Below are 27,402 nucleotides of genomic sequence, written 5' to 3'. Positions count from 1 at the left end.
AGTTCCATCAGCTTTCAATTACACTCTGGCAGTTAAGTCACAAAATGGGAGTTAGAGATTGCAGGTAAAACTTTCAAAAGCACCTCTATTTTCTTGTCTCTTGCAGAAGAAAACAAAGGACTTCTTCCCTTAAAGGAGATTCTAAAGCCCCGGACCATCTGTGCACTGCTTGATGAAATGGGTTCCCAAGTCAGACTACAAAGAAGTGACTCAATCTTAGAGGATTGTGCATGCTCTTGTCTTTGCATGCTTGTAAATAAAACATTATTTCATGAGAGATATATTTGCATGGAAGTCCAACTTAATGGCCTGGGCCAGGCAGGAATTTACAGGGTACTTCTATTGATGACTTGTGTAAACGGGTTTTGTCATTTCCATTTCCTGGGTTATGCAGCTCCCTTTCTCTCCGAACATTGTTGCCAGAAAAAAAAAGTTAAGTATTGTGGATTTTCTCTTTTAAAACTTCTTTAAAATAATACACACAGCCTGGTGAACCCAACCATAACACACACAGTTGTGAAAATCCATCTCAAGATCCAAGGTGTAAGCAGACTGAAGACAGAATCAGGACTGGATTCCTGCCCTCCTCCTCAGTCCTATTCCCCCTGCCCCAGCATTGCACAGTTGGCCAGGTGCATTGAGAATATGGGAGGGTCTCTCTCCCCAAGAGGAAACAGGTGTGAATTTTACTGCTATTAGAACATCTTCTATATCTTTAGCTGCTCTCAAAGAATTTGCTTAATAAAGCAAATCTGTTTTCACCATAGACAAGCACTGCTGTCAAAGAGAAACCATCAGTTAAGCTAGGCATAAAAGGAGCAACTTGGCTTTAGCCAAAAAACTTAGATATTTGTATTAAAAAAAAAGGGAGGGGGGGGAAGCTTGTTTAAACAAAACCTGAGTCAAAGAGAAATGTCTCCATTATTTGTTAAAGAACGCATACATACTTCTCCTTTGGCTTGCAGCCAAAGCACTGCTGAATTAAGAACCAGAAGTGAGACTAACTTCACGGATGTTCCAAGACGAGAGTGTTGCAAAAAGAGTTAAAAGTAAATTTGTTTTAATCGAGTTTCACTTCTAACTGAAGGCATAGGTAAGGTAATAATTAGCACTATATAATTTGTGTCCCTTTAACTCATTCAATCTTTATCTTTTCTGTATTTCAAATGGGTGTAAGATAGAGGCCATGAATACTTATAGTCACTGTGGCCTTTTTTGTGAGAAGTAGCATTAGCCCACTGTTCTGGCTACACCAACTCTGGTAATTAGATTCTGACTCCCGAAACTGCAATAGAGTTTTTACTGGAAGAATATTCTTTGCTGTCTGGCCTAAAAATATTGTCTAGTATTGTTTGTGCATTGTCAAATAGTAGCTCAGTTTCAATCTAAAGGACAGTAGAGATCACCTCATATAGCTCACATATTAGTCAAAAGTGCTTTGGGATAAGAGGCACGAGAGATGGATTTTCTTTTCTGCCTCCTGAAAAAAAGACAAGAGAGCTTCTACTCTTACTTGATGAGGTTCTGGAAAGCGTAGCCATCTGTCCACTGCTCGGTGAAAGAGGCCCCATGCCGGACTGTAGTGAAGTGACCCAGTCTCAGTCGATCCTGCATGCTCTTATCTCTGCATGCCATCTTTTCCTGTTTCGACTGAAGGAAGATAAGACAGTAGTGTTGAATCAGCAGCACTAATGATCAATTTTGAGCTGAAAGTTATGCAGTATTTTAAATACTCTGTTCTTAGCCAACTCTTAATATTGCCATCGACAAGGATCAAGATGAACTGGCAAAGCTCAGTTAGGGAAGCTTCCACAGCACCTGTTCTACAAACATTCAGCTCCATCTAGTTACAAATCCCTCACTTTCACAGACGGGAGGTCATGCCCAATTAAGATCAATCAGTGCCGCAACTAAAGCAATTCAAACAAGTTTTCAATACTGCCACAATATTTCCTGATACCTTCACACATCAGATGTAAATTGTTTAACAATATATAAAAAAAGGACTAAATTAAAAACATTAACTGTAATGAAGTCTTAACATTGAAGCAGGCTGAAAGCTGGTAAGCAATAACCTAGTATTTTTATAGTGTGCTTTCATCACTAGGACTCAAAGCACCTTACAAGGACATTCTCCATTTTACAGCTAGAAACAGGCTAAAGTTAAACAATTTCCCCTAAGTCACAAAACACATCTGACACCTAGCTCTGAGTCCTAGCTCCCATTTACTGGGCCATGGTGCCTTCTTGTGTAGTCTCCTCCAATACTCTCTTGCACTGCTAGGATCACAGATGCTACTTTATACCTACGTGACCATCCACAGCAAGTAATGCCAAGTGAATTATAAGATGCAAAAACTCAGGCTATTCTGCTCAGACGAATGGATGCTGGTTTCCTTTTGAGGTTGACAAAAGAAATTAAGCCAAAAGGCTCTGCACTCTGAAAGCCACTGCCCATTACCATTTCAGAGAAATAATTCAAAACGCACAGCTCTAATTCTGTATTTCAAATGACTACAAGTTTCACTCCATTCTGAAGAGCAAGTTTCCAGAGTTCAGGACAGGCATGACAGAGTGAGTGCGTTTTCCAAAGCCGGGTGGCTCTGGATACAGAGTCTTGGAAAGCTAGCAGCTCACCTTTTCTATAAGGAGCTTCTTGCTCATTGTCACACATCTGTTCAACCGTTCCTTGTATTTCTCCAGCATCTTTTGCTGTTCATCAATCTGCCGTCTCAAATCACAGTTGGCCTAAAAAGAAAGTACACAAGGTCAGTGAAGACAAAATACAGACTTTCCATGTTCAAGGCTGCCCTGAAAAAGCCAAGCCATGTATCACCTTGAAAGGTACTCTACTCAGCTGGCTCCAGGGAACAGGTCAGAGAAAAGCAAATTAGCAGCCAACTTGTTGCCAAGATACAAGATCACGTGAATACACTCTCTATAGTATGTATCTGGTCCCATTACCAGAGTATCTGAGCACCTCTCAACACCGTGGGAGGTAGGGAAGGGATATCCTATTTCACAGGTCGGGAACTGAGGCAGAGAGACATAGGGCATGGCTACACTAGAGTTTACAGTGGTGCAGCTGCACCACTGTAGCCGCCCTAAGTAGACGGGAGAGAGCTCTCCTGTCAGCTTAGCTATTGCCACTTGTGGGGGCTGGTGTAATTATGTCCACACTGGCACTTAGGTCTGTGTAACTTATGTCGCTCAGGGGGGGCGATTTATTCACCCTCCCACCCAAGCGACATAATTTAGGCTATGTCTACACTACAGCTTATGTCAGCATAAGTAACTTGCCCCAGGTCACATGGGAAGTCTATAGCATAGCAGTGAACTGAACTAGCGTCTCAAGTCCCAGGCTCTCACAATAATCACCGGACCCTCCTTCCTCTCTACTGAACACTGACGGGAAGCAGCAAGATGACATCCTTTGCACTTTCAGCTGTAGGATTGCTCTCTGGCACAGCTGGTCAGCCCTGCTATAGACTCTCTTTCTGGAAACTGGGATGTGTTTCAAGAACATCAAGGTTGCATGGGTGTTACCCTTGTAGGCTAGAAAAGGACATACCTAAAAAACAGAAAAATCTGTCATTTGGCATCCAATTAAGCCTCAAGTGGTGTAGGCCTCTTAAAAAAAAAAAATTAGGAGTTACTCTTGAGGTCACTAGAAAACAGAATTATTTGTCATCCTGGTTTATTTGAAAGTGTTCCACAAAAATCTTTCAAGTTTTTGACCACGCCATAAAAAGCATCTCTCTTTCACATACATATTCTCCTAGATATGGAGGCCAGACACCCAAGTATAGTCTTTGCAGAATAAGGGCCTTAGTGTGGTCAGAAACAGCATTTTTTTATGGAATGTTTTCAATACAGAAGAGTCTGGAATAAAAGGAAAAGTTCAGTTTTGCTTTCTACTCCTTGACTCTTGCTTTCTTCTGGTAGACAACATGCCTACATGTCCGATGGAGTCTTCCAGGTAGGGTTCCCGGCCCCACTGCGTATTTTCTCCAGTGCTTTATATGCTTTCTAATTTAGAGGATAGCTTCCATCGCTTCCTTTGAGAGTCAAGTGACAAGTCTACTAGATCTCATCATTTAGAATGAGACAGTTTCTTCAGAAGAAGTTCTTTTACTTACAAATAATGAGATAGAATAGCTGTACCCATCAGATCAGCCTAACTGCTATACTTGGTATCTCTACATATACTGGCAAGCCTGCCCATAGCTTCTACCTCAAGAACTCCTATTCTCAGCCTAACCAATTTGCCAATTATCCTTTGAAAAGGTATTCACGTTATCTCCTTCTCTACGAGTGTCAGTTTCCCCAAATGTAGTACAGAAAATCCTGATTTGTGCACATGTTCCACTTTTGCAATACCAGGATGCTACAAAAAGCAGGTTTTTACAAGAGCCTTTTCATGTTCACACTTACTCTTAATAAGTCATCTATCCTCCCCTCCTTCTTCTCCAGGTCAGAGTTTTTATTGTTTTCTAGTGCAGATATTTTTTCCATTGTGAGGTCAGACTGCAGAGACAAACATCACAAAACAAAGTCAGAAGAAAACAGGTAATATTTCAGCTACAGAAAGCTTGCTATATATTCGTCTTGGTCATTTGTCATGGTTCTCAATAGTTTATTCTAGAAAGTGGGGCTTTGTGCATTCTAGAACTCTGGTGAAGCCAGGATTTATTTTCACTCTTCTCATTCTACAGGGTGCACACCCCTAGCATAAAGGTCAGACAATACGAGCAGACAAGTGTTAGAAAATTTGGCCATGGGGAACACTGAAATCGCAGTGGCATCTGAAGAGCTCCAAAAGCCCCACCTTCTGTTGTAAATATAGATTCTTGTATTGCATTCCCGAATTTTGTTTAGTGCCCTTAAGGCCTCCAGTTTTCAATGTTCTCCCAGGCAATAAGACAGCTAGCACGAGGGGAGGTGTAAAACACACAGCCTCTCAGCCATGATTTCAAATGTATTTCAGTTCCAAGCTAAAATTTCAGTAGGTAGACAGAGTAAGACTGTGCACATTGAAGATCTCAGATTGGCTTAGACAGGACGTTAGTCTTCACACAGCCCTATGATGGCCTTGTGGGGAAGTATTACATCTGATGTTTGTTTTCCATTTGTATGCTCTCGTTTTAAATAACCTCCTCTAATTGAACTGTTCCCTTTTAACAGCAGAAACAGATACAAGTCTTTGTTTCTGAAAACTTACGTATTTGATTCCCTGTAACATAAACAGGAATTATGGGTACAGTGGGGAAGAACAGCCCGTACCAGTTGGCAATTGTTTCTTAGACTCAGACTTTAGGGCCAGAAGGAACCATCATCATCTAGTCCAGTGATGCTCAACCTATTTACCATTGTGGGCTGCATCCAATATACTACCTGTATGGTCCTAAGGATGTCACATAGGCTGCAGCTCTGTGCTGATTAGGCTGCAAGTGGCCCACAGGTTGAGAACCACTGATCTAGTCTCGCCTCTTGCACATCACAGGCCACAGAACTTCACCCACCCATGCCAGCAACAGGCCCATGACCTCTGGCTGAGCTTCTGAAGACTTCAGATCTTGACTCAAAAAGACATCAAGTTACAGAGAACCCACCATTTAATCTACTTTAACTCAGCAAGTGACCCACACTGCAGAGGAAGTAAAAAAAATCCCACAAGATCTCTACCAATCTGACCTGGGGAAAAATTCCTTCCTGACCCCAAATATGAAAATCAGTTAGACCCCGAGTATGTTAGGTAGGGAAGTATCCATTTTACAGTGAGAAACAGGCACAAAGAGGTCATGGGACTCGTTCAAGGTGACAATAGAGTGGTAGTGCCACAAATAGATCCGACAGTCCAAACGCAGTCCTTTGATGAAGTCAGTAGGTTGCCACCTACCAAGACTCATGTCCCTCCTCTCTTCTCCAGTGCCGAAACTGCACCAAATGTAAAGCTTAGATGGAAGGGGGAAATGTGCTTTACAGTTTGTTGGCCCATACCTGTGTCTGTTTGTGCTGGACGGAAATCTGTTTTTGGGAGGTGCAGGAATGCTCTGTGTTCCCTGATCCGGTAGAAGAGGGGCTGCCTTGCTGGGCCTGCAACAGAAAGCCAGCATAATTATCTACTACCAGGTATTAACGTGACTGCAATTCTTCATGCAAACACACACTCATTTTATATGGAAGATGCTTTCTGGTCTCAATGTTGTTCAGCTAAAACCATTTAAAAAGTGCTTCCGAGGTTTGGGCTATGAGAAGGGAAACCGATCCTTCCCAGAAAGCCCAGCTCAATCGGTTAAAACTTGCAGTGTTGCCAACTCTCATGATAATTGTTTTCCTTAAAGCCCCAACTCCTGGAGTCAAGTGGATGTGCAACAATTCTGGCCTTCATTCTTTAAGAAAAAGTGAGTTTTTAGACCTCGTGGCTGTGGAGAAAGCTTCAAAATGTGACCCCCCCCCCCCCCCCAGCCTCAAAAAGCAGCAGGCAAATAAACACCAAATCTGTTATTTTGACATAATCTCATGATTTTAAAGCCAATCTCATGATTTTTGGGGAGCCGGACATGATTTTTGAACATTTGGGGTTGGCACTCCTGCAAAAGATACATTTCTATGAACTTTAATATAACTTCAGTAACATTTCATCAATGTTCTCAGCTGTCTTTATGCAGTGTTGTTGTAGCCATGTTGGTCCCAGTAAATTAGAGACACAAGGTGGGTGAGGGAATATCTTTTATTGGACCTACCGCTTTTGGTGAGAGAGACAAGCTTCTGAGTTTACACAGAGCTCTTCTTCAGGTCTGGGAAATGTACTCAAGAGTATCACAGTAAGTATAAGGTGGAATAAATTGTTTAGCGTAAGTAGTTAACACCTCTCCATCACAGTGGGGAAAAGAAAAAGAAGCTAGGAGGGGCTCATCTTTTGAAGGTGTCCTGCAGTTTTCCTTTGAGGATTAGAAGAGGTCAGATATAGAGTTATTGCTTTGTGCTGTGTTCACCCACAGGTCTTTTATCTTTCTGTGAAAGGTTATTTGAGAGTGCAGTGGTTGTCTCGTTTCACCCACTGTTATTATTGGGTATTTAGTTCACTAGTGCACCACACGTGATAGGTATGTGTAGAACCCATGGATCTTGAACCCATGGCGTGCTGTGGGGGATGTTGATAATTGCAGCAGCGGAGATATGTCCACAGGTTTTGCATCTGTTGTGCTGGCAGGGTCTGATGCTGCTTTGAGTTGTTCTGCTCTGGTCTGTGGGGAGCTTGCTTCTGATGATGAGCTTAGTGAGGCTGGGTGGGGGGTGGTTGTTTGAAGGCCAGAAGAGGGGGATTCAGAAAAGATTTCTTTCAGGATGGTGTCCCCATCGAGTATGGGTTGTAATTGTTTGATGATAAACTGTATGGGTTCCAGTGTAGGGTGATGAACATAGAAGTGTAGGACTGGAAGAGGACCTCAATAGGTCATCTTCTAGTCCAGTCCCCTGCACTCAAGGCAGGGCTAAGTAATAATTAGACCATTCCTGATAGGTGATGGACTAACCTGTTCTTAAAAGCCTCCAGTTACAAAGATTCCACAACCCCCCTAGGCAATTTGTTCCAGTGCTTAACCACCCTCACACTTAGGCTTTGTCTACACTGCACTTTCATTGTTAAAACTTTTGTCGCTCAGGGCTGTGAAAAACAAAAAACCCTGAACGACAAAAGTTTTAATGACAAAAAGCACCTGTGTGGACAGCACTTCGACGGGAGTGGGAGCTGCTCCCCTGTGGATGAAGCTACCACCCCTCGTTCAGGGTGATTTTATTTTGTCTCCACTGTGCATCTTACAATGGCCTGGCTGCAGCAGCACCAATGTAAGGGGCACAGTGGAGACATAGCCTTAGGAAGTTTTTCCTAATGCCCAACCTAAGCCTCACTTGCTGCAATTAAATGACAACTAGAGGTGTGCGGCTGGAGGGGGTTTCATTTCTGTACTGAAGCAGGTTCACTTGGGGTATTTGGGTGGCCCATTCCATGATGTGATCTCCTTCTCTGGCAAAGTGTCCTTGTTTGGCCTGGGAGCTTAAATGCACAACTTTGCTAGATACTGAAAAATTCTGGACTGAATAGAGACATTGGATTTATGGCTTATTACAGCCATATAACTCACTTACCCCCTCTGCCAGCTTCCCCCCCACACACACACTTTACTTCCCCATGACTGGAGAGGTGTTAACAGGCCGCTTCACCGTTGAATTGTCCCTTGAAATATGTTTAACTACTTATGCTAAACAATCTGTTTACTTTGTATTTAGCTGCAACATTGAGTGCATTTCCCAGATTTGAAGAGCAGCTCTGTGTAAGCTCAAAAGCTTGTCTCTCTCACCAAAAGCAGTTGGTCCAATAAAAGATATTCCCTCACCCACCTGGTCTCTCAGCCGTACTGGCAGTTACTCCAGCTTTGAGAGTAGCTGGTTTAGCCTAAAATCAGTCAGGAATCTACTTCGGCTTTATCAATTTAGCTTCTTAAATTGAAATAAAAGCATCTACACCAGACAGATTTCTCCAGAAGGCAAGCCTGGAGATCCAGCAACTTTTCACATAGGTCATGAACCAGCTGTTAGATGGTAAAGACAATCACTAGTAACCCAGGCTGGATGTAAACCAGAGCCCTAGAGCTGAAAGACTCCACATCCCATTCCCAATCCCTTAACACAGCCTCTGCCCTGGGCTTGGGTTTTTTAAAAACTGCTCACCGAAACAAAAGCAAAACAGAGGCCAGCTCCCCTCTGTACCAGCTGCTCACTCTCAAGCCGCTGTTTTGCCAGCATCATAGACATCAGCGTTGGCAGAGGAGAGTGTTCTTCCTGCGGCTCCTTTGCAGAACTGCCATCTACCCCATATAGTGGCTGCTCCACTCGCCGCTGTAATACATTTAAAAAAATACAATAAACCTTTAAAAAAAAAAAAAAGGATTCTCTGGTTCTGCCAAAACTGTTGTCAGCAAAGCAGCAGCTCAGGAACGGAGAGCCAGCAAAGAGAGGATCTGTTAACAAAAGCAGGGCTCCTGGAAAGATCGCTCTGATAGCAGAGGTCAATAGGAGTGACTGGAATAACATGTTTGAAATGTGCTGCAATGCATGTGAACGTGCAGAACAGGATTCCCCTAGTTAACGGAAATACTGCCCTTCTCCACGTCTACACATTTTGGGGCCATTCAAGCAAAGAGCTGGAAACTCAAAGCCTTAACCAGACTATCTTAATTTAGGCCTTTGCACTCTTTAAAGGCTCAGAACAATGATCCTTAGCTCTTATAGATCTCAATGGACTTTAGGTCAGTATCATCATCCTCATTCTACAAATGCTTCGTACTTTTCAAAGTCATTTACAACCACCCAACTTCACAAGAGGTGCAGGTATACCCATGTTACAGATAAGTGAATCGAGGCAGAGTTGCTCTAGATAAGCAACTGAACCATGATCAGGATCCAGGAGTCATCGTAACCTGGCCCCCGTTTTAATGGCAAAAATAAACTGCCTAAGATAGGTAAACACTAGCCCTATTTCAAAGCTTTTCAGGAAGTACCCATATGCAGCAGCTAAGGAGAAACCACTTTCACATCTTGTACAGTGGGTTTCTAACTGTTGTGCATGGCTTGGTACCATCAGAACAAGAAAAGATATTAGTTACACTGATTAATTACGACAGCAGAATGCCAAGTACTAGACTGTTTTAGGTGTGATGGGATAGGTCTTTAAGTCTGAGAACTGCTCATCTAACTTTGTTTGATACAGTACTCAGGGTCAGGAGAGTGGCACCAGCACAGAACGCGGCTGAATCAGACGCAGAAAATTGTGGTGGCCCTACACTTAGTTTTGATCAGATGTTCTCCGAAGCAGGGCACTGCACGTTGCCTCATTAAAATACTGTACATGGAAACTTCTCCCTGCTCATCGCTACACATTTTCCCACCCAGCAGCCTCTTCTCCTTCTAGGCAATTGCAGCAAAGGCAGGACACAGATTTTAAAAGATGAACTAAAGAAAAATTTTTTTTTTTAAACTGCTCATCCAAAACATTTTTTCTGCCCAGCATTACAAACACTACTTTCCTTTCGGATAGAGAGCTTTATGGGATGGGGACATTGCAAGAGCTGAAATCTGAGCAGAGGGCTGTGAAATCTGCAACTGAGGGATAAAGGGATCTGAAGTAGGCAAGGGATAGTCTAGGAAAGCTGAGCAACCTTATTAAAAGATATTACCTTTCCTCCCTTAGCCCAGGGCACAGACAAGCTTACCCTGCAGTGTGAATAACCACTAGAGTCTTTTAATAAAAGGTGCTTAACACCTTCCTTACCCACACACTAATTCCCTAAACTGGGAGCGATATTCAGTTTTCTCCTCTTTTTCCCTGTTCCTACTGTTGTTGGTTTTTCCTTTTGCAGCCAAAGCAATGGTCTTACAGATGCATGCTCCTACCACAATACAGGCATAAAGTTAAAGTATGTTTGCAGGAGAAAGGAGAACCAGAACTGAAGACAAGGAATCTGAAGAGCACTGTGACGGGGTATATAAACCCCGCACCAGCATGGAAGCGGTTAAGGAGCTGCTTCGGGCTAGGGTGGTCCTGTCCTTCCACACCTGCAAATCATGCCAGCATTGGAGGAGGAGTTAGAAGGGGGAAACTCCACTCAGAAGGGGGCTACTCTGAGAAGGGAGCAGGCTGTTGAGCTTCCCAGAGAGGATGAGAGCCAACTGAGCCCCAGCCCTTGCAGACAGCAGAACACTGATTCCCTGCATTAAGATGGGAAATGAGAGACTTCCACTGGAGACCAGTGCACTCGGGGGTGAACTGAGATACCGCCCCAGCCCCTCTGAACTAAGAGGCCAATATCCTCATTTAAGCCACCTACAGGCTCTCCTTTTCCTTTATGCTTTTATTTTACCTTGTCTGGTGATTGTGGACTGTTCTGTTTCTTTCACCTGGGACCATGAGGGGAAGAAATAGCCAAGCAGCCTCAGTCAGAGGCCTGAGCACCAGCCAGCCCTGCTAAACTGACACACCTTGCAGTGCGCATGGGTGTGGGACAATTAGACATGCATGCTTGTGCTCCCCACATAGCTCCTGAAGAGGGTGCTCTGCCAACAGACTCATGACAAGCACCTTTGTAAAAAAAAAGACAATGGACTTAGCTGATGCTGCCTGTGACATCAGTTTTGACTGCATGGGACGGGTTCTTTCCAGGTTTCTATATACTCAATATATTAAAATGCAAAAAAATGCACTCAAGGAATGACTGCCCCTTATGCACTTACCACAGGATCCCAGATTCTGGGAAGAATTGTCTTGAATGTTGTGCATGTAAACTGTCTTCCATGAGGTGTCATTAAGCGGTTTTTGCATTTAACTTTTCTTTTTAAAGAAGGGAGGTGCTGTTATGTTTTAATTCCCCATTAACTTTAAGGCCGCACTGGAAGGGTTTCATTCAGTGATGAATGATGGACTCTGAGGGCCAATCTCTCTCTCTTGTGGCACTCTGCAGGGTACAATGCACGGTCCCAGAGCACTCAGCATTGGGATTTAGACAAATATGAGTTTAGGAGGTATGCAAATGACTTCAAAATAGACTAGCCAGAAAAGCTCATTTGCTTCATTGTACCTGGTTTACTGTCAGTATACTATGCTCCAGAAAAGACTCCAAACTGCCACACTGTTCTCCTAATGCTCAAGAAAAATTGAGGATTAGGTCCAGGCCATATTCAAAGGGTGGTTTTTAAACGGTACTTACATGATCATAACAGAAAAGCAGCTTCTGAAATATCTTTAAAGTTTTTTAAAATATTGGTTCTCTTCACATTTGAACCTTACAAAAGGGACCAAATGGCACAATGAAATTCTCAGTGAAAGAAGTCGGGGAATGGGCATGCACACACATTGGAAAGCTTTTACTGATTACCCCCAAAAGCTACAAGCATCTGAAAAATCAGTGTGGAATAAAATATTTTTCAGCACTAACAAGGATGTATTTATATTTCAGCAGCTCTATGAACCCCAGCGAAGAGCAAGATAACACTAAGCTAGGCACCATGCAGACACTGAAAGCCAGGCCCTTCTCTGGAAAAATCTCACAATCGAAATAGACAAGACAAAACTGTGCAGGAAGAGGGATGCAACAGACAAGCAGAGTAATCAGAATGACAGAATGGAAAATGTTAGTTTTTACTTTTTCTACTACTAGGAACATAGGCCAATCCACAACCTTTTAAGACAGAACTCGTCTATACTGTATCAAGAAATGGCATCTGGGGTTTGAAGTATGTAAGATAAACTGTTTAAGATTGGACTAGCTCCTTGGAAACAAACATGCCCACATCAGGCCCTGGACAGCTGGTTTTACAGCTATGATCCAGTTTATTAGCTCTGTATAGACTGAAGGATCACTGAATCTAATTCAGAGACTAAACAAAATCCAAGTCCCTTTCAGTAACTGTGGTAACATTCTGCCCTATTTGTTCAGAAAAAAATCTCCTGTCTGGGGCATATCCACTGCATCATTTAGCACCTTCCTCAGAGGGAATACTTACTGGTAAGGGATTGGATAAGGAATGCTGTGGCGAGGATCGGGCGACAGGTGGCACGCTTCTGCCAGGACTGGTTCCTGGACCACTTCCCCCAGCAAACTGACCAAAAAGATACATATGATCAATCACTTCATAAAGATACTATGCTTAAGCAAGATTTGGGGTGGAGGGAGGAGATAGAAGCTGCATATTTTTCTTAAAGTATAAAGACCTTCCCTATAAGCCCTAGCAACCTGTTTTAGTGGACACTGAAGACAACAAAAAATAAAAAATTCACTGACTGAGGTTTGGCCATTTACAAAAGAAAATGAGCACAAACTATCTGTTATGCCCATAATACCAAGAGGGGATTGTGAATGCTTTCAATGGTTAAATATCCACAGCTACATTAGATATAATTTCTTATTTTAAATCAAGGCATATGGTTCAGGATAAGTCAACTTCTAACAATCCAGGTTTAGGAAGATCTTCCCCATGGCAGGTATGTCTAATTGTGCACTCTGTACACACGCATGTGTGTGCGGGGCTGGGGAGAAGAAGATATACGCCTTGCTCTGAATCATCTCTTGCAGTCAGGAACAGGGTATCAGATTCGCTGGAACACTGGTCTGATCTGGTATGGAAGTTCCTATGTTCCTGTACTATGGACTGTGCCATGCTTTAACTCAGCAATGTCTGAAGACAGTAAGGAAGAGGTGCTAGCAAAAGCACTGCTAACTCCAAGCCAACTAACTACTCAGAATAAAGTGAAGAACAAGTTGTTAGGGATGAAAAAAGTAACAAGTTCTAGTTTGTACATGCTTGGAAAGAAAAAAAGTGCCAAGAATATATATTAAATGAGTTTTCTTAAAGTTTTTAGAGGTACCCATCACTGTTTTGATATCTCCATTCTGTGCTTGGAGCTGGTCTCTCAGTGGGGCTAACTTCTTAGTCTTGATCCTGAAAAGACTTAAGATCCTGCTTAACTCTGAACAGGATCTGTCCTACTTAAGTTAATGGGACTCTATTGGCGGACCCCTTTGCAGGACTGGGGCTTTTAATACAACTGCAGCGTGCTTGCCAAAAGGGGGCTCAGTCTCATGAGGCAAGGTTCAGATCCCAATAGAAGTCAGCTTCAAAACGGTTTTAAGTGATTGCTATTTATAACATTTGGTCAGTCAACTGTTTAAATTAAAGAAATAGAAATTAGCTTAATTTAGAAACAAGATTCAAATATTTTGCCCTAATCAAACTCATAAGCCTATCAGATTGATACAGTGAATGACTTACATCAAAAGCTATGATTTAATGCAGTGGTGAGAGTAACTTAAGTTACAGTGTAGTTTTCCATTTAAAAAAAAAAAAAAAAGATACCTCAAACAAGGATTTAAGAACAGATTTCTCTGAAAATTCAATTTTAAGTAGGCTTACCTCAAAATAATCACTAATTTTATGTCCCCTAGGCGTGCCTTTTCCTGAAAGGGAAACAGAGAAGGAAGGCAAAACTTGATTTGTAAATGTAAACATCTGATGCCATTTTGAGAACCTATTCCCGTAAATAAAGATGTACCCTTAGGTGCTTCTTACAGCACCTACTACAGAAGAGGAGCTTCTACCCAGCAATAGTTAGTTCCAGGATTAGAATCCCTACACTTTTTTTTTTTTTAAATTAGGAGAGTTGACAGTTTGACTAATTCCAAAATTGACATAGACCCAATTAGATGACATTTGTTTCTTTGCAAACAACAAGGGAAATATTTGCTCTCACAGTGTGCAATGTGGATCTCTCAAAGCTTCCTTGAAGGTAACAGCATAATAAAGGTTACTATACACAATCTACTTTTGCCTTTACATAATTTACTGTACTCACTATGAGTACATTAAGCCTCCCACAATCATTCTATGAGAGCTAGAGAGATAATGGTGATTTAATACGGATTCATTATAGATTAACTGTTGTTCCACCTCTCTTTCCAAACACTATAGGTACAGTCTACTATCCATAGAATCTGTTATTTTGTTGTAGGAGCAGATTCCTATTTCCAGAATAACTATTCCTTCCATCCTCCTAATGTTCACCCACTAAGAGGAGCGTGAGAGCTCGGACTGAAATCAGACTCTCTCTCTTTTCTTTAAGACGACATTTGCTGTTTTATACTTTTGAGTACAACTTGTTCTCTAGCTGGTTGTTAAAGTAGGTTTCCAATGTTACATGGAACAAGATGTAGAAAATGAACGAAAGCTTTTCGAAGCACAGCAAAAATGAGAGAGTTTTCAGCTGCAGACCGTTCCCATGTGACTAAGCACAGGATATTCACATAACCCATATGAGGACCCACATCCAGTCTCTCCTTGTGCAAGGTGGCCCCATCATAAATCTCCAATAAGAATTCTAGAGTTTAGAAGTAAACACAAATGTTGCAGTAAGTTGTTGTAGGACTGAATGTTTTTCTTACAATGGAAACAACGACTCCCAAAGGAGTACTACACGATCACTGCAAGTACTTCAAATAAATTCCTAATAAGCTGCCTGACACACCCCTGAGATGAACCATTACTCTCCTTAGACACCACGACTCTTTAAAAAGTGAGGCCAATTATCAGCTGGTCAGAAATCCTGTGAAGGGTCAGAAGAATGGGTTACCTTGACTGGTCTCATATGCTTCTGCTTTTCTTTTCCTGTTCCGCTGGTCATTCTGTTTCTTCTCAGGAGTCTGTTAAAAAATACTTCAAAATTAACATTTCTGCTGTTATTCCAGAATTTAAAAAATGACCAAAATACTAAATAAATAGGCTGCAGGTCCCCAATGGTCGTTCCAGTTCCCAAGTGCATTAGTTTTTGCACTCAGTACTTAGAGAGAGACTACCTTCAGACCTATGCACAGCAAAGATAAGAGAACATGTCAGAAATCAGAAGGGGGTGGGAACAGGGAAAGATTATTTTCTATCTTAGACATAGTAGGACTGATTCTCCATTGCCCTGTACATCATGTAGTCTTTTAGTCTGCTGCAGATGGAGCATAAAATTCAATCAAATCAGAACAACGCTGTCTAACACCCACTTTTCACTATTCTAAATGGCTACATAAAATGCAGGACAGTTGGGAATTGGGCCCAGGCTGTTTACTTTGCCTTTCAATAGGACGTATGCTCCTAAGTCACTTTAGCACTTTTTGAAAATCCCACCCAACTGACTGCAGCCCATTCAACAACTGATTTCTAGTGCTCTTAGTACCTAGGTGCTGTCTTGAATAAGTTACATGGAAAATCATTTACACATTATGTGAAGTGTTTCAGATGTGAAGTGTTCCTTCAGCAGGACTTCACAACAAAGTGAGACACAAGGAAACACAACTTGAAGTTCTATGTATTAGAAAAAGCCTATCAAAGTTGCTTCAGATAAAAAACTGGTCATTTCTATCACATACATTTTATCCCAAAGGGGCCCAAAATTTTTCCAGGCTATATGTTTACACATCATGTCAGCCACCACTGAACTACAGAGGAGGAAAGCCACAGTGCCCATTGCACAATAAAGGGTAGGGAAATCTTGGCCAAAACTTTTGTGGCAAACTTAAGATTCATGGTTCTTAGCAACTGATGTCCACACAATAAACACAGAAACCAACCTACCCACTTTGAAGAGATAAAGGAATGAAGCTAACACAGCCAGAAGTTAAACCTAAGATCCACGGGAATGGAGGAGGCCATAACATGCCAGCCCAGCAGTCCCTAATGGAGATGTTTGGTTTTGTTTGGGGTGGGAGGGCAGAAACGGTGGTTTGGTGCTTTAAAAAAAAACAACAACACACGAAGAGTAGCTATTGTACCTGTGTGCTACTTTATAGAATGATAACATCAGTACAATGAACAGATCCTCACTGACAACATTTTGATACTGGCCACTATGTAGATACAATATTGGTACAAGAAACTGCTGACTCAATACAAAGTCAAAGGACTCTACGCTCCACTGCTGACAGGAGCATTTCACAAATACCCTAGTGCAATAGTGATTCCAAAGGCTCTATAACAGTGTCAATAAGACAACAGGAGAATGCAAGTGTATTTTAGCTTATTATCCTTAAATTACCAAATTCAATTTTAAGTAGTCATTCGCATTCACCCAATTGCACAAGGATATATAAGATCACCTATCCACTGCTAAAACACCACAGACTGAAAAGTGAAGAGTGGCAGACAACTGGATCGCCTTAGTTAATCTAAGTGAAACTCACTAGAAGTAGACTGTAAAGCCAGAGCAAAACAAAAATATGTAGATATTTAATACTCATGATCTTCAAATAATTGAAGACCATTTCCTAATTTACTTACCTGTCAAGTCCAGAGTTCGAGATACTGTGTATTCCTACAGTACTGACTGCATCAGAAACTTGATACCTGTACTGTAATGTATTAAAGGGGAAATATAATCCAAAACTCAGCACTTGGCTGGTAAGTGAAGTAGGAAGTTATCTTATCGTGGGTTTAAACAAACTATTTAAATTTAGATCCTGCACTACTAACTGGCAATCTTAATTTAAATTAAAAAGTAACTGCAGTTCAACTTCGTTGTTTTAGCTGGTTTTTTGAAGTTCTTAATCCAAATATACTGAAAGTAACCAAGAGGAAGCATGTAATACTACCATGCCTTATTTCCTTTTCATTGTACGTCAGTTTATATAAATCCTTATCTTCTTGTACATATTTCTAAAACTTCACACGCACATAAAGTGCGAAGGAGGGTGGGTAAAGACTTGGACTTTTCCAAGCAGATTCCCTTTTATTTTGGTCTGCCCAAAACTGCAACTGAAAACAGCTACCAAGTACTGAAAACAGCAATTGAGGGCTTAGTTTCACAAACCACCATTCTAACTGCAGTAAAACCACCCTCCTTTATCTTTAATAAAGAAAAGCACCTGTTATGATGAGAAAACCTTAACTAGCTGGGCCTTGCAGGATGCTCTAATGTCCATACAACTTGGACTCAGTCTAGACTCTTCTAGTAACCTGTTCCACACAAAAGCCCTGAACTCGGAAATCTTCATCTCCAGCTCATGTAATTCATTCTGGGCTTTGTTAGCCCGTTCACGTTTAACCTATAACTGATGACTATTAGGAACAGTGGCTGCTTACCTCCAATTCTTTATCGCTCAGAGAGCCCACGCTGCACAAGCTCTGATTGGAAGACTCGCTATTTAATGGACCCTATAGGTGGAAAAACACAAACAAAGTTTTCATATAAGGCAAGAAAGCTGTGGACATGTCTTAGTTTCAGCTCAGCCTTTAAAACACTTTGCAATGACATTCTCATGCCCATTTGTAACATCACATTCTAACAACCCTGGTAACATTAGTAAAGGTCTAAAACAATTAGCTTGTGAAAGAAAACATTTTGAATTGCTGAATAGTAAAGCAAAGCAGCTCTTCCTGCAAGCATCTGCTTGACCCAGCACTAAGAATTTAAAGGTATTTTCCATTTGGCAAGCTGGCTATTACTGCTGTCATGTGTTAGTGGTACTGGTTGAGATTTCAGGGAACTTCTCTTGCTAGACTATTTCAGTCATCCTTGACTGACCCTAAACTAGAGACGTTTGCTCCCATCACACCAAAAGTTAGTGTCCGAAAGCAGACTTTGGGCCAGACTTACAAAGGTATTTAGGCACCAAAAGATGCTGATAGTCACCTAGTGGGATTTGCAAAAGTGCCTAAGCCAATTAGTGGTCTATCTGCAACATCAGGCATCTAAATACCTTTGTAAATCTGGTCCAAAGGCTGCAGTAAATCCAATCTAAAAGGAAACTGGAGTGCAAATTTACTGTTGCAGTTTGGTGTAATACCCTCACACAAATAATTAGTTGAAAATTAGTTAGGCTATCTTTCCAAAGATATAAAAATCAAGATTCATAGTTAACGATCCAAAATCTTTACTGAGGAGTGACAGGACAAAACCACTCCTCCAGTGGGGTTTTTGGTTTTGTTTTTACTCCTTTTCACCCCTTAAATCTGGAGGATGGTGGGTTGGGTTGCAACAGCATATAAAGGCTTAAGATACAAGATGATTTTAATTAGCAAGTAGAAAGGGCAATCAACACTAAGCATATTTTCCAACCGGAACAGTGTAAAGGCAGCACTGTAGATTTCAACGTTACCACCACCTCATTGCTCACTGAAAGAATAAGCCTCACTGTCTGGCCAAGAGAAACCTCCTCCCTTGGTGTAAGAGCTATATCTGCTCTACTTGTGAGGCACCCAAAAACAAGAGCTTTGATACGCCATCACAGAAGAGGCACCATCATAGTAGTTCATTATTATACCAAGTTAATTCTCCATATGAGTGAAATGGAGACTGTGCTGAAATAACAGCATGACCCAGCCAGATTTGTGAGGAAACCCTTCCCCCCACCTTAGCTTTACATACAGAATATTCCAGGAGTACTAGCAGCACTATGTTTAAATAAAGTTAAGGTTGTGATACATCCCAGTCAGAACCCAAAAGCTCAAAATAAGGCCCTTTACTTCCTCCCCAAAACCATTTATCAGCATAAAAAATGGTTTCAAGCTTTAAAAAAAAAAAATGGATTCCTCCCTTCCCCCCCAAAACACATGACAATTTAAAATCTAACTGGTTTTAAACATTTATTCACAGTAAGTTGTTCTTGACAGACTTGTACTCCAATTACCACCTGGGTGCATTTTTTAAAACGACCAAGTGATAAACCCCTGACAACAGGATTTAACAGAAGTGCCAATGCTAACCTTAGATACAGACACAGCCTTCATGTGGCTGTAAAACTTAATATGGCACTTATGGCAAGTAGTGACCAAAGGTTAATCTCTTTGCCCATGTAAAAAAGCTTGTTTATAAACTTCACAAATGATGTTCTCTAAAATCCATCATTTCCTTTTACGAACCTGAACCTCAACAAGACATCAGCATTTGGTACAATGTTAAAGCTTTGCTTCTACACCTTAATAAAGCTTATTAGGTACAGAAGTGTCTCAGATTTGTGCCCTGCCTCAGACACATTAAAGGTTTCTAATATTATGAAGATGAAAGTGAACGTTCTTCCCACTCTTTCCACAATCTCACTGCCTCCATTTCACTCATGGAGATTAAGCAACAGAAAACAGCTGCTCCTAAAATGCCACATTTGAGCTTTTCAAGGCACGCTGCAGGAGGATATTTCATTTGTTGAAGGAGGTTCTACATTTCATCCCACTGACTTGTATACTAGGAAAGCCCAGAGGGATAATATGATGTAGGCTGTGGGCAGTCAGAAAAGGGTCTCTAGAAATGTCAGATGTGTAATTATCCTCAATGATGTACATAGACCAGCACTATTCAGTTTGAGTTAACAAAGTTGTTTTCCTAACTGCTCACCCTGAAAACTCAACATGGAATCTGAAAGTCATGCAGTGTTGTTCTGACCTTTGACACCATCACCAGAAATAAGTATTCTGCATCTGAACATGGCAGGTCTAATTAAGGTCTAGGTACAGCTATGGAAGAGCAAGCTGGAATTGAGTCTGCTTCACAAATCAACAAAATAGTTATTCAATTCTAATCAGTTTCTTGAAGGACGGAATTCAGAATGCAGTACCGAATTTAGTTTTACCTTAATTTCTTTATGAGGCTTCTCTCAAAGCAGCACTCCTCTTGGAAATCACAAGAGACAAATATCCTCATGCCTCCAACACCAATATCATCCAGGGAAAGAGAGAATGAACAAGTAGTCCATTCTTCTATCCCATACCACGGCCAAAATCAAAGAACACTCAGGCTCCAGTTCTACATGAATAGCAAGATACACTGTATTTAAAATGCAGCCCTAGAAGATGAACAATGATTAACAGGGAACAAGATTATGTATCGAAGCCTGTCTCTACAAAAGTGTTCCTCAGCGAAACCCTCCTCTAGTGGTTTATATAGTACCTTTTATCTTAGGTCCTCAAAATACTTTGCAAAGCTTTAACCATAGTTTATAGACAAGGAACTGAAGTTAAACAACTGGTTTATGTATCACAAGGCAAGTCAGCAAAGGACTCTGGAATAGAACACAGGTTTCCTGACTCCCAGTCTTCTGTTACAGCACATTGCCTTTTCTGACCACTAGAATACATGCTAAACAGGAGTGGTGAAGATTTCTGATGACCCAGAAAGCCTAAGAACATCGTGAAGTTCTCAGCTAAATCTCTTCTCACAATGCTACTTGAGTTTCCCCAAGTCATCTAATCAGACACCCACTAATCTTCCTGGTGACACAAGAAATCAAGTGCTTACCAAACCTACTTATAGCAACAGGTTTAGATAATCAGTAAGAGTCTGTACATATTAGATTTTTCCCCCCATTCTAACTATATGTAGTTCCAACTCCTATATTCATTCCTGTTTTTTCCTATTTAGCTCTATGTGTCTGACATAAGAGCAAATGTACAGCACTTAATTTCCACTCATCCTGTGACTGTTTAAAATTAAAAAATATACTAAAATTAGGTACAGAATTAATCCAAAGAAGATAGAAGACCTTATCAAAGAAAGCAGGGAAACAACACTTGGCATAGAGTATATAAAACAAAATAAAAGTCTGGTGACAATGTATTGTAGAGTCAATTAACCCTCAAGAAGGAACTTGCCAATTCCTTCCTGTCACTTTTGGATCAGGAGACGTTTGCCCAGGATCTTCCTTGCTACTAGGAAGTCCAACGGAACTGCATTTTTGGCTGTGTTACAGATGACTAATTTAAGAGTATTGTTTCAAGAGAATACTCCACTGGAGAAGTTTTGCCTTAAGTCTACTCATTTAGTGTAACCAGTGCAAGGAAATAGGGGGTCAGTCACCATCTTGAAGTATACGCCATTTAAATAAAAAGAGTTTTTGGAAGGCCTACCCAATGACAAGGCAATTCTCCATAACGGCATTCATTGCTTCCCGAGGAAGCAATTTCCTGATGATATAAAAGCAGGGTGTTCTTTCCCACTTGTGATTCACCTGACAGTGCTGCTCCAAGGCCCACGTCTGAAGTATCTGCACACAACAATCTTCATATTGTAATTTAGCTGCAAAAGCACTACTGACCTGCAAGAATCTTCCTTAAGGGTTTTGAAAGCCTGCTCACATTTGGCAACTCACACACGCTTGTCAGTCATTTTCTTTTTTGTAAGAACCATGGGAAGGGTCGCAGTCAAGCTGTATTTGCTTACATTACGATGGAAGTAACCCACTCCCCTTAGGAAAGCCCTCATCTGACATTGTTTAGTGAAGTGGACTAGCTTAACAGCATCCACCTTGTCTGGCTCCAGCTTAAGTCTATCCATTCCCCAATGTGAAATAAATGTATTACCTCAGCCACCTCCAAGTGGACATCAAACAACAATTTGCAACACACTATATGTGATCCTCTCACAACTTGGTTTAGATGGTTCTCATCAATCTCAACCACAGTGAACTAGCCCAAAGTTATTTGTACTACATTTACCATCTGCTTGAATGTAGTGGATGCATTCCTCATGGTGAAAGGTAACATGAAATCTACAGGGAGTCACAGAATAATTTTGAATAGCAACCTCTGCTAAAACCTCCTGTCAACTCAACTGCAGAAGCACACTTGATTAGACCGAACCAGGATGATCCTTCTCGGGTGACGCAAACCTGTGCAATTTCCACATCTGCAAGTCCACAGAGAAGCGAAGGGGCTATATAAAATTGTTCTCTCAGTTTTAAATGCAAACAATTGATCCTTTCCAATTCCACTGCAAGTTAGGGTCACTTACACACATTTGAACCAAGATAACCAAAAGGTGCGACTTGTGAGGTAACTCCCTTCTCTTCATGTGTCAGTATAATAATGCCTGCATCTGTAATTTTCACTCCATGCATCCAATGAAGTGGGTTTATGCCCAAATAAATCTGTTAGTCTTTAAGGTGCCACCGGACTCCTTGTTGTTTTTGTGGATACAGACTAACAAGGCTACCCCCTGATGTTTAATAAAAGGTGTGAATTACAGCTGATCTAATTACTTTTGTGCTAGTTAGTAAGTAGCCCAGCCCTAAGATGAAACATGTTTCACAAATATTCTTCCTTATTTCATGCTTTATTTATCTCTATATAAGAAAGACATCCTTCACACGCAAGTGATATTTGAAACTTCTGTAATACTGGTTAAATCTGGACCTTTCCAAACATCCAGTTAAAAAGATAAATATGCTACCAACAAAGTTTCTATAGGTCACCTCCGCTGCGTTTGAGAGGTACGTAAGTTTACAACTTTGACTCACTTTTCATTAGTTGCCTGGTTTTCCATCTCTCAGGTTTGGTCTACACTTGAAAGTTCTGTTGTCATAGCTACATTGCTAAGGGTGTGATAAAACCATACCCCTGACTGACATAGTTATGCTGACATAACCCTCAGTGTAGAGCAGTGGTTCTCAACCTATGTACCACTCTGGGTCGTGTATGCAGCTCTCTTTGTGTTACGCAGGCCGCATCCACACAATATGTATACTACCTGTATGGCTCTGAGGATGTCACATGGGCCGCAGCTGTGTGCTGATAGGGCTGCGGGTTGAGAACCACTGGTGTAGACGCAGCTATGTCAACAGAAGAGTGCTTCCGTCAACTGAGCTAACGTTGCTCCTACACTGTTGGGGTTCCTGCGACAGGAAAACCTCAGCATAGTGTCCGTAGCATAGACATATGCTAATGCTTTGCACACTTTTATGGCAGCTTTCATCTACAAATTTCAGAGTGCTTTACAAGCACTGATTAATTCAATCACTACCTCCCAGCAATGAAGGTTGTATTCTCATTTTATGCATGGGAAAAGTTGAGGCAGAAACAGGTCAAGTGACTTACCTAAAGGTCACACTGAGTCAGAGACAGAGCTGAAGTAGAACCCAGATCTGACTTCCATTTCTGTGCTTTAGTAGCTATATATGCTTATTATTTATTTCAAATCCATCCAAATAATTATCAAGTTTTCAGGGTAAAAAGGAGACAAAGTACCCTAGGCACTTCCTTTGCTAGCCGATGAATCCATTTATATAACTCAGAACTCCTACTCTATGAATGTTTGCATTAATTACATGGTAGATAACTTTTTGGGATAGCATTATTTCCCTCTGAGGAAAAAATGCAGCCATTCAACTTTCAGTCCTCTACCTGGTAACTTTGCAACTAAAACTGAGAGGTCTAGTTTATTTCGGTGATAAAGGAAACGCAATTCTGGATAGACACAGGGTTCACAAAGCAAAAACAGGTTGAAAAATATTTTTGTTTTTATGGAAACAATATACTTTCTTTTTTTATCTAGATATCCTGCAACACAAACACTATTCAGGCTGTATTTGTTTCCATGTCCCTCTTTATTGTATCCTACATACAAATTCAAAGACAGTAGTGACAGACAGAGACCAATGCTTCTTGAATTCTAGTGTACACATTTGGACCTAGATAATTACTATAGCCAAATAAAGAGGGTCAGTGCTGTCTTGAAGTATTGCAGTTTTTAAATTTAGAATTTTTTTTTCTAACAGAGAGTGAATCTGCACAGCTGCAACAAAGCGAACCGGGACACGTTTAACTTGTGGACATTGGTTCCCAATAGCAGGCTGGTGGATGACAGGCATGTTACAGTAATGATCCGTCCTGATTTAGCCTGAATGATGAAGGCAGGAGTGTATGTTCACTTTCTCACCCCCAACTAGCTATCCCTCTTCATATCTCGTACAAATACCTTGAAATGGTGCAAATCCTTTGGAATCATCCCACTTTGCATCTTACCAACAGTGAGATAAAGGAAGGTAATGAAGAAGAGAAGACACAGAACTAAATGTTATCCACAGGAATTCAAACTACGGCTTGTCTTCAACACTGACTGACCCAAAGTGGAAAACAGAGGTTTAGTTAGAAGTATGCCTCACAATTGAACTTTACTGTTCATTTGCTAAATGAAACCTGAGCTATGTGAGCTATTAAATAAGTAACCAAGTACCAGCTCATGTCAGGAATTCACAAAGCAAGACCTTCCTGAATCAACATAGGCATGAATTTGGTAAAGGAATACATTTAAACTGTATAGCAATGCTAGGTGTCCAACAAGTCACCATTGCTTTGAAGATGTCTAGCTACATGGTTGTTTCATGTAGATGGAGTTCCATCAACTGCCTAGAAACACTGCTTTCTTGCACCTGTGATTTCAGTTATTTCAAGAGTTTCTAAAAAGGCATGTTCTTTAATTTCTGAGGCTGAGGAAATTCAGTGCAAGTCCACACTGGTTTTCAGGTAGAAACACTCTTACAAACAGTGTTATTTCCCCTTTGAATTTTTGCAAGTGAACAAAAGTAAAAAAACTTATATATGCTGTAATTATTAGTAAGAATACAAACTAGCATTTGTTTATTTTGCACTAGCCTGATTTGTGCTTTATATTTATGAATAAATACCAAGCAATAAGCCAAATTAATAAAAGGCAGGAAATTCAATGTTACAGCTGCCTGGCCTACTCACCCAATAGGAAAGCATCTGAGACTACATTTACTTTCTTCCTTTTATGCAACAAACAGCAATAGAATACCTTCCATCCCAAGAGGCCAGTGCCAATCCCACTAGATGGCACTAACTCATTTGAAGTGGCTTTCCTTCCACACCCAACTGGAGAGAGCGAAAATCTTCCTTAAGTCTATTAAAAACCATATCATGGGTTTCCAAACATACTCACTTTGAAACACTGAGATATAGATGCCAGTGCCAAGTGTGACAGGCAGAGATTTTGAAAAAGCATTGACCCAGTGGGGCATATAGTATCTGGGATTAACATTACACCCACAGACTGTGGTACTGTACATATTTTATACTAGACAAAGTTATGACTGTACATGCTGCCTCTGCTGTGAAGCCTGAGAAATAATGAGAAATTGCTGTTCTCTTTAGAAAAAAGAAAAAGGAGTACTTGTGGCACCTTAGAGACTAACACTTATTTGAGCATAAGCTTTCATGAGCTACAGCTCACTTCATCACGAAAGCTTATGCTCAAATAAACTGGTTAGTCTCTAAAGTGCCACAAGTCCTCCTTTTCTTTTTGCAAATACAGACTAACACGGCTGCTACTCTGAAACCTGTTCTCTTTAGAGAGATCATCAACTTATGGTTCAATGGCATGAGAATTAGCAAGGTAGCTTTCAAGATTAACCTGAACAGCGGAAGGGCATTTTTCTCCTAATGTATAATTTCCTAGATCTCCTTAAAATTATCTCTTTGTAAGAAGCGGCTTCCTAAGTTAACACTCTCCTCAAAGTATTTAGGCATTACAGAATATAAAAAGACTGGGGTCCTGCCCTCAAGAAGCCTACAATCTAAGGGTATGTCTATACTAGAAATTTGCACTGCTTTAACTATATTTGTATACTTGTATAGTTAAAGAGGTCCAACACCACCACCGCTCAAGCATGGGCACAATGTATCAGTATAGCTCACCCCATGCAAGAAGGGGAATAACTATACCAGTACAAGTCATCTTCATACCAGAAAAACTGCATCCCATTAGGGTTTTTACTTATATTACTATTTCAGTTTAAAAAAAAAAAATCACATACCTAACTGAAAGTAAAACTTAAGTTTGGACCAGGCCTTAGTAAGCGTCTTTTAAGTTGCAAACTGTTTACTTACTGATCTGTTTCCAGGGCTTCATAATACAACTGCTGCATAAATGAGTTCAGAAACAAAATATAAACGTGGATAGCACCATTCCAAGCTTTGATGTATTTATTTTGTACTTTTCATAAGAGAAAGGTAAATCAGCTACTGAATTCCCTCTTCCCAATATGATTCTAACAGGTGGCTAAACCTTTTATAGCAACAGGTTATCTAGTTATATTTCCTTTCTAGCTTGATACGGTCTGAAACTCAGTGTGTTTAAAGTGTGCAAATTGGAATGTTATCACTGTTCCACTGTCACCTTAAGAACTAGAATGGTGGGAGAAATGAAGAGACAATACTACAGGAGCTAACACACTATACACACAAACATATGGAGATCAAACCCAAGAGTAATATTTCAAACAAAAGGATGAGAGTTACACAACTTATTACTGAATGCCTGACTCAAGAAATGCATCTACTGATCAGGTACAAAGTCATACATTAAAAGAAGGGTAGGATTTTGCTAGCAGGTTGCAAACCCAAGAGTATGCAAGCTTACCTCTGAATAAGCAAATTTTAGTTGAATATAACTGAGCTCACATAAGTTCAGTGGTTCTCAAAGAAGAATTGAATGGCCTTAACCCTGGTTACACGTAAGTTCATCATAACTGTGTCCACCTAAGCTACCCATATTCGGTTCCCAAACAAGCCCTTGAGATAGGAAAGAGGTGAGCTACACTGCCTCCTCCAAAAGAGTGATGATGTGGTGCATGGCCTTTGTTATACTGAAAAAAATTGAGCTAACCTTAAAAACTAACTCTTCATTACAAATCAAACTCACACACACTGTAGTGTCTATGCACACAGAGGCAAATGCCTCATACTATTTTTAGTATTGTACATTCCTCTTTACACACTCTTTAAAATAAGTTAGTGGACAAAACAAAACTAATAATGAACAACTTTCCCTTAGTGGAACAGCACTACTTATGTTAAAAAAAAAAATTGCGGTGTGCAAAATAGGTCAAGATTTGTGCCTGCTATCACAGGTACTTTTACTCACTTTGGCAACACCTACTCCAGTGAACCTGGCCTCCAACAGTTCCTGCCGTCGTGGGTCCAGGCTATGCAACTCTTCCATCATTTCTGCTGCTATGAGAGAAAAATATGCCATATTACGCAATGCAAGGAAAAGGGAAAGAACGTATTTTCTGTGGCACTGAT

At 40.8% G+C, this 27,402-nt stretch overlaps 1 protein-coding gene across 6 annotated transcripts in view; it reads right to left on the bottom strand.

The window, feature by feature from the left end:
- Nucleotides 1–27,402, bottom strand: part of TLK2 (tousled like kinase 2) — a 52,650-nt gene that overhangs the window by 22,852 nt on the left and 2,396 nt on the right. Inside the window, exons 2-11 of one of the 6 annotated variants that reach the window (XM_037886860.2) lie at nucleotides 27,242–27,330; nucleotides 17,674–17,745; nucleotides 15,182–15,251; nucleotides 13,969–14,012; nucleotides 12,562–12,657; nucleotides 8,734–8,901; nucleotides 6,001–6,096; nucleotides 4,435–4,527; nucleotides 2,638–2,748; nucleotides 1,514–1,650 (exon numbers count right to left, since the gene is read on the bottom strand). In XM_037886860.2, the coding sequence (XP_037742788.1) occupies nucleotides 1,514–1,650; nucleotides 2,638–2,748; nucleotides 4,435–4,527; nucleotides 6,001–6,096; nucleotides 8,734–8,901; nucleotides 12,562–12,657; nucleotides 13,969–14,012; nucleotides 15,182–15,251; nucleotides 17,674–17,745; nucleotides 27,242–27,322 (968 nt within the window). In that variant the 5' untranslated portion in view covers nucleotides 27,323–27,330. Of the gene's footprint in view, nucleotides 1–1,513; nucleotides 1,651–2,637; nucleotides 2,749–4,434; nucleotides 4,528–6,000; nucleotides 6,097–8,733; nucleotides 8,902–12,561; nucleotides 12,658–13,968; nucleotides 14,013–15,181; nucleotides 15,252–17,673; nucleotides 17,746–20,156; nucleotides 20,282–27,241; nucleotides 27,331–27,402 lie in introns of those variants that run through there. The other 5 variants (XM_037886861.2, XM_043536840.1, XM_037886862.2 and 2 more) reach the window with 5 other exon arrangements.

This window comes from Chelonia mydas, chromosome 27, assembly GCF_015237465.2.
Source record: "Chelonia mydas isolate rCheMyd1 chromosome 27, rCheMyd1.pri.v2, whole genome shotgun sequence".
Taxonomy (NCBI): Eukaryota; Metazoa; Chordata; order Testudines; family Cheloniidae; genus Chelonia; species Chelonia mydas.
Note: the sequence above shows the minus strand (reverse complement) of the source record. Positions and strands in the feature narration are given on the sequence as shown.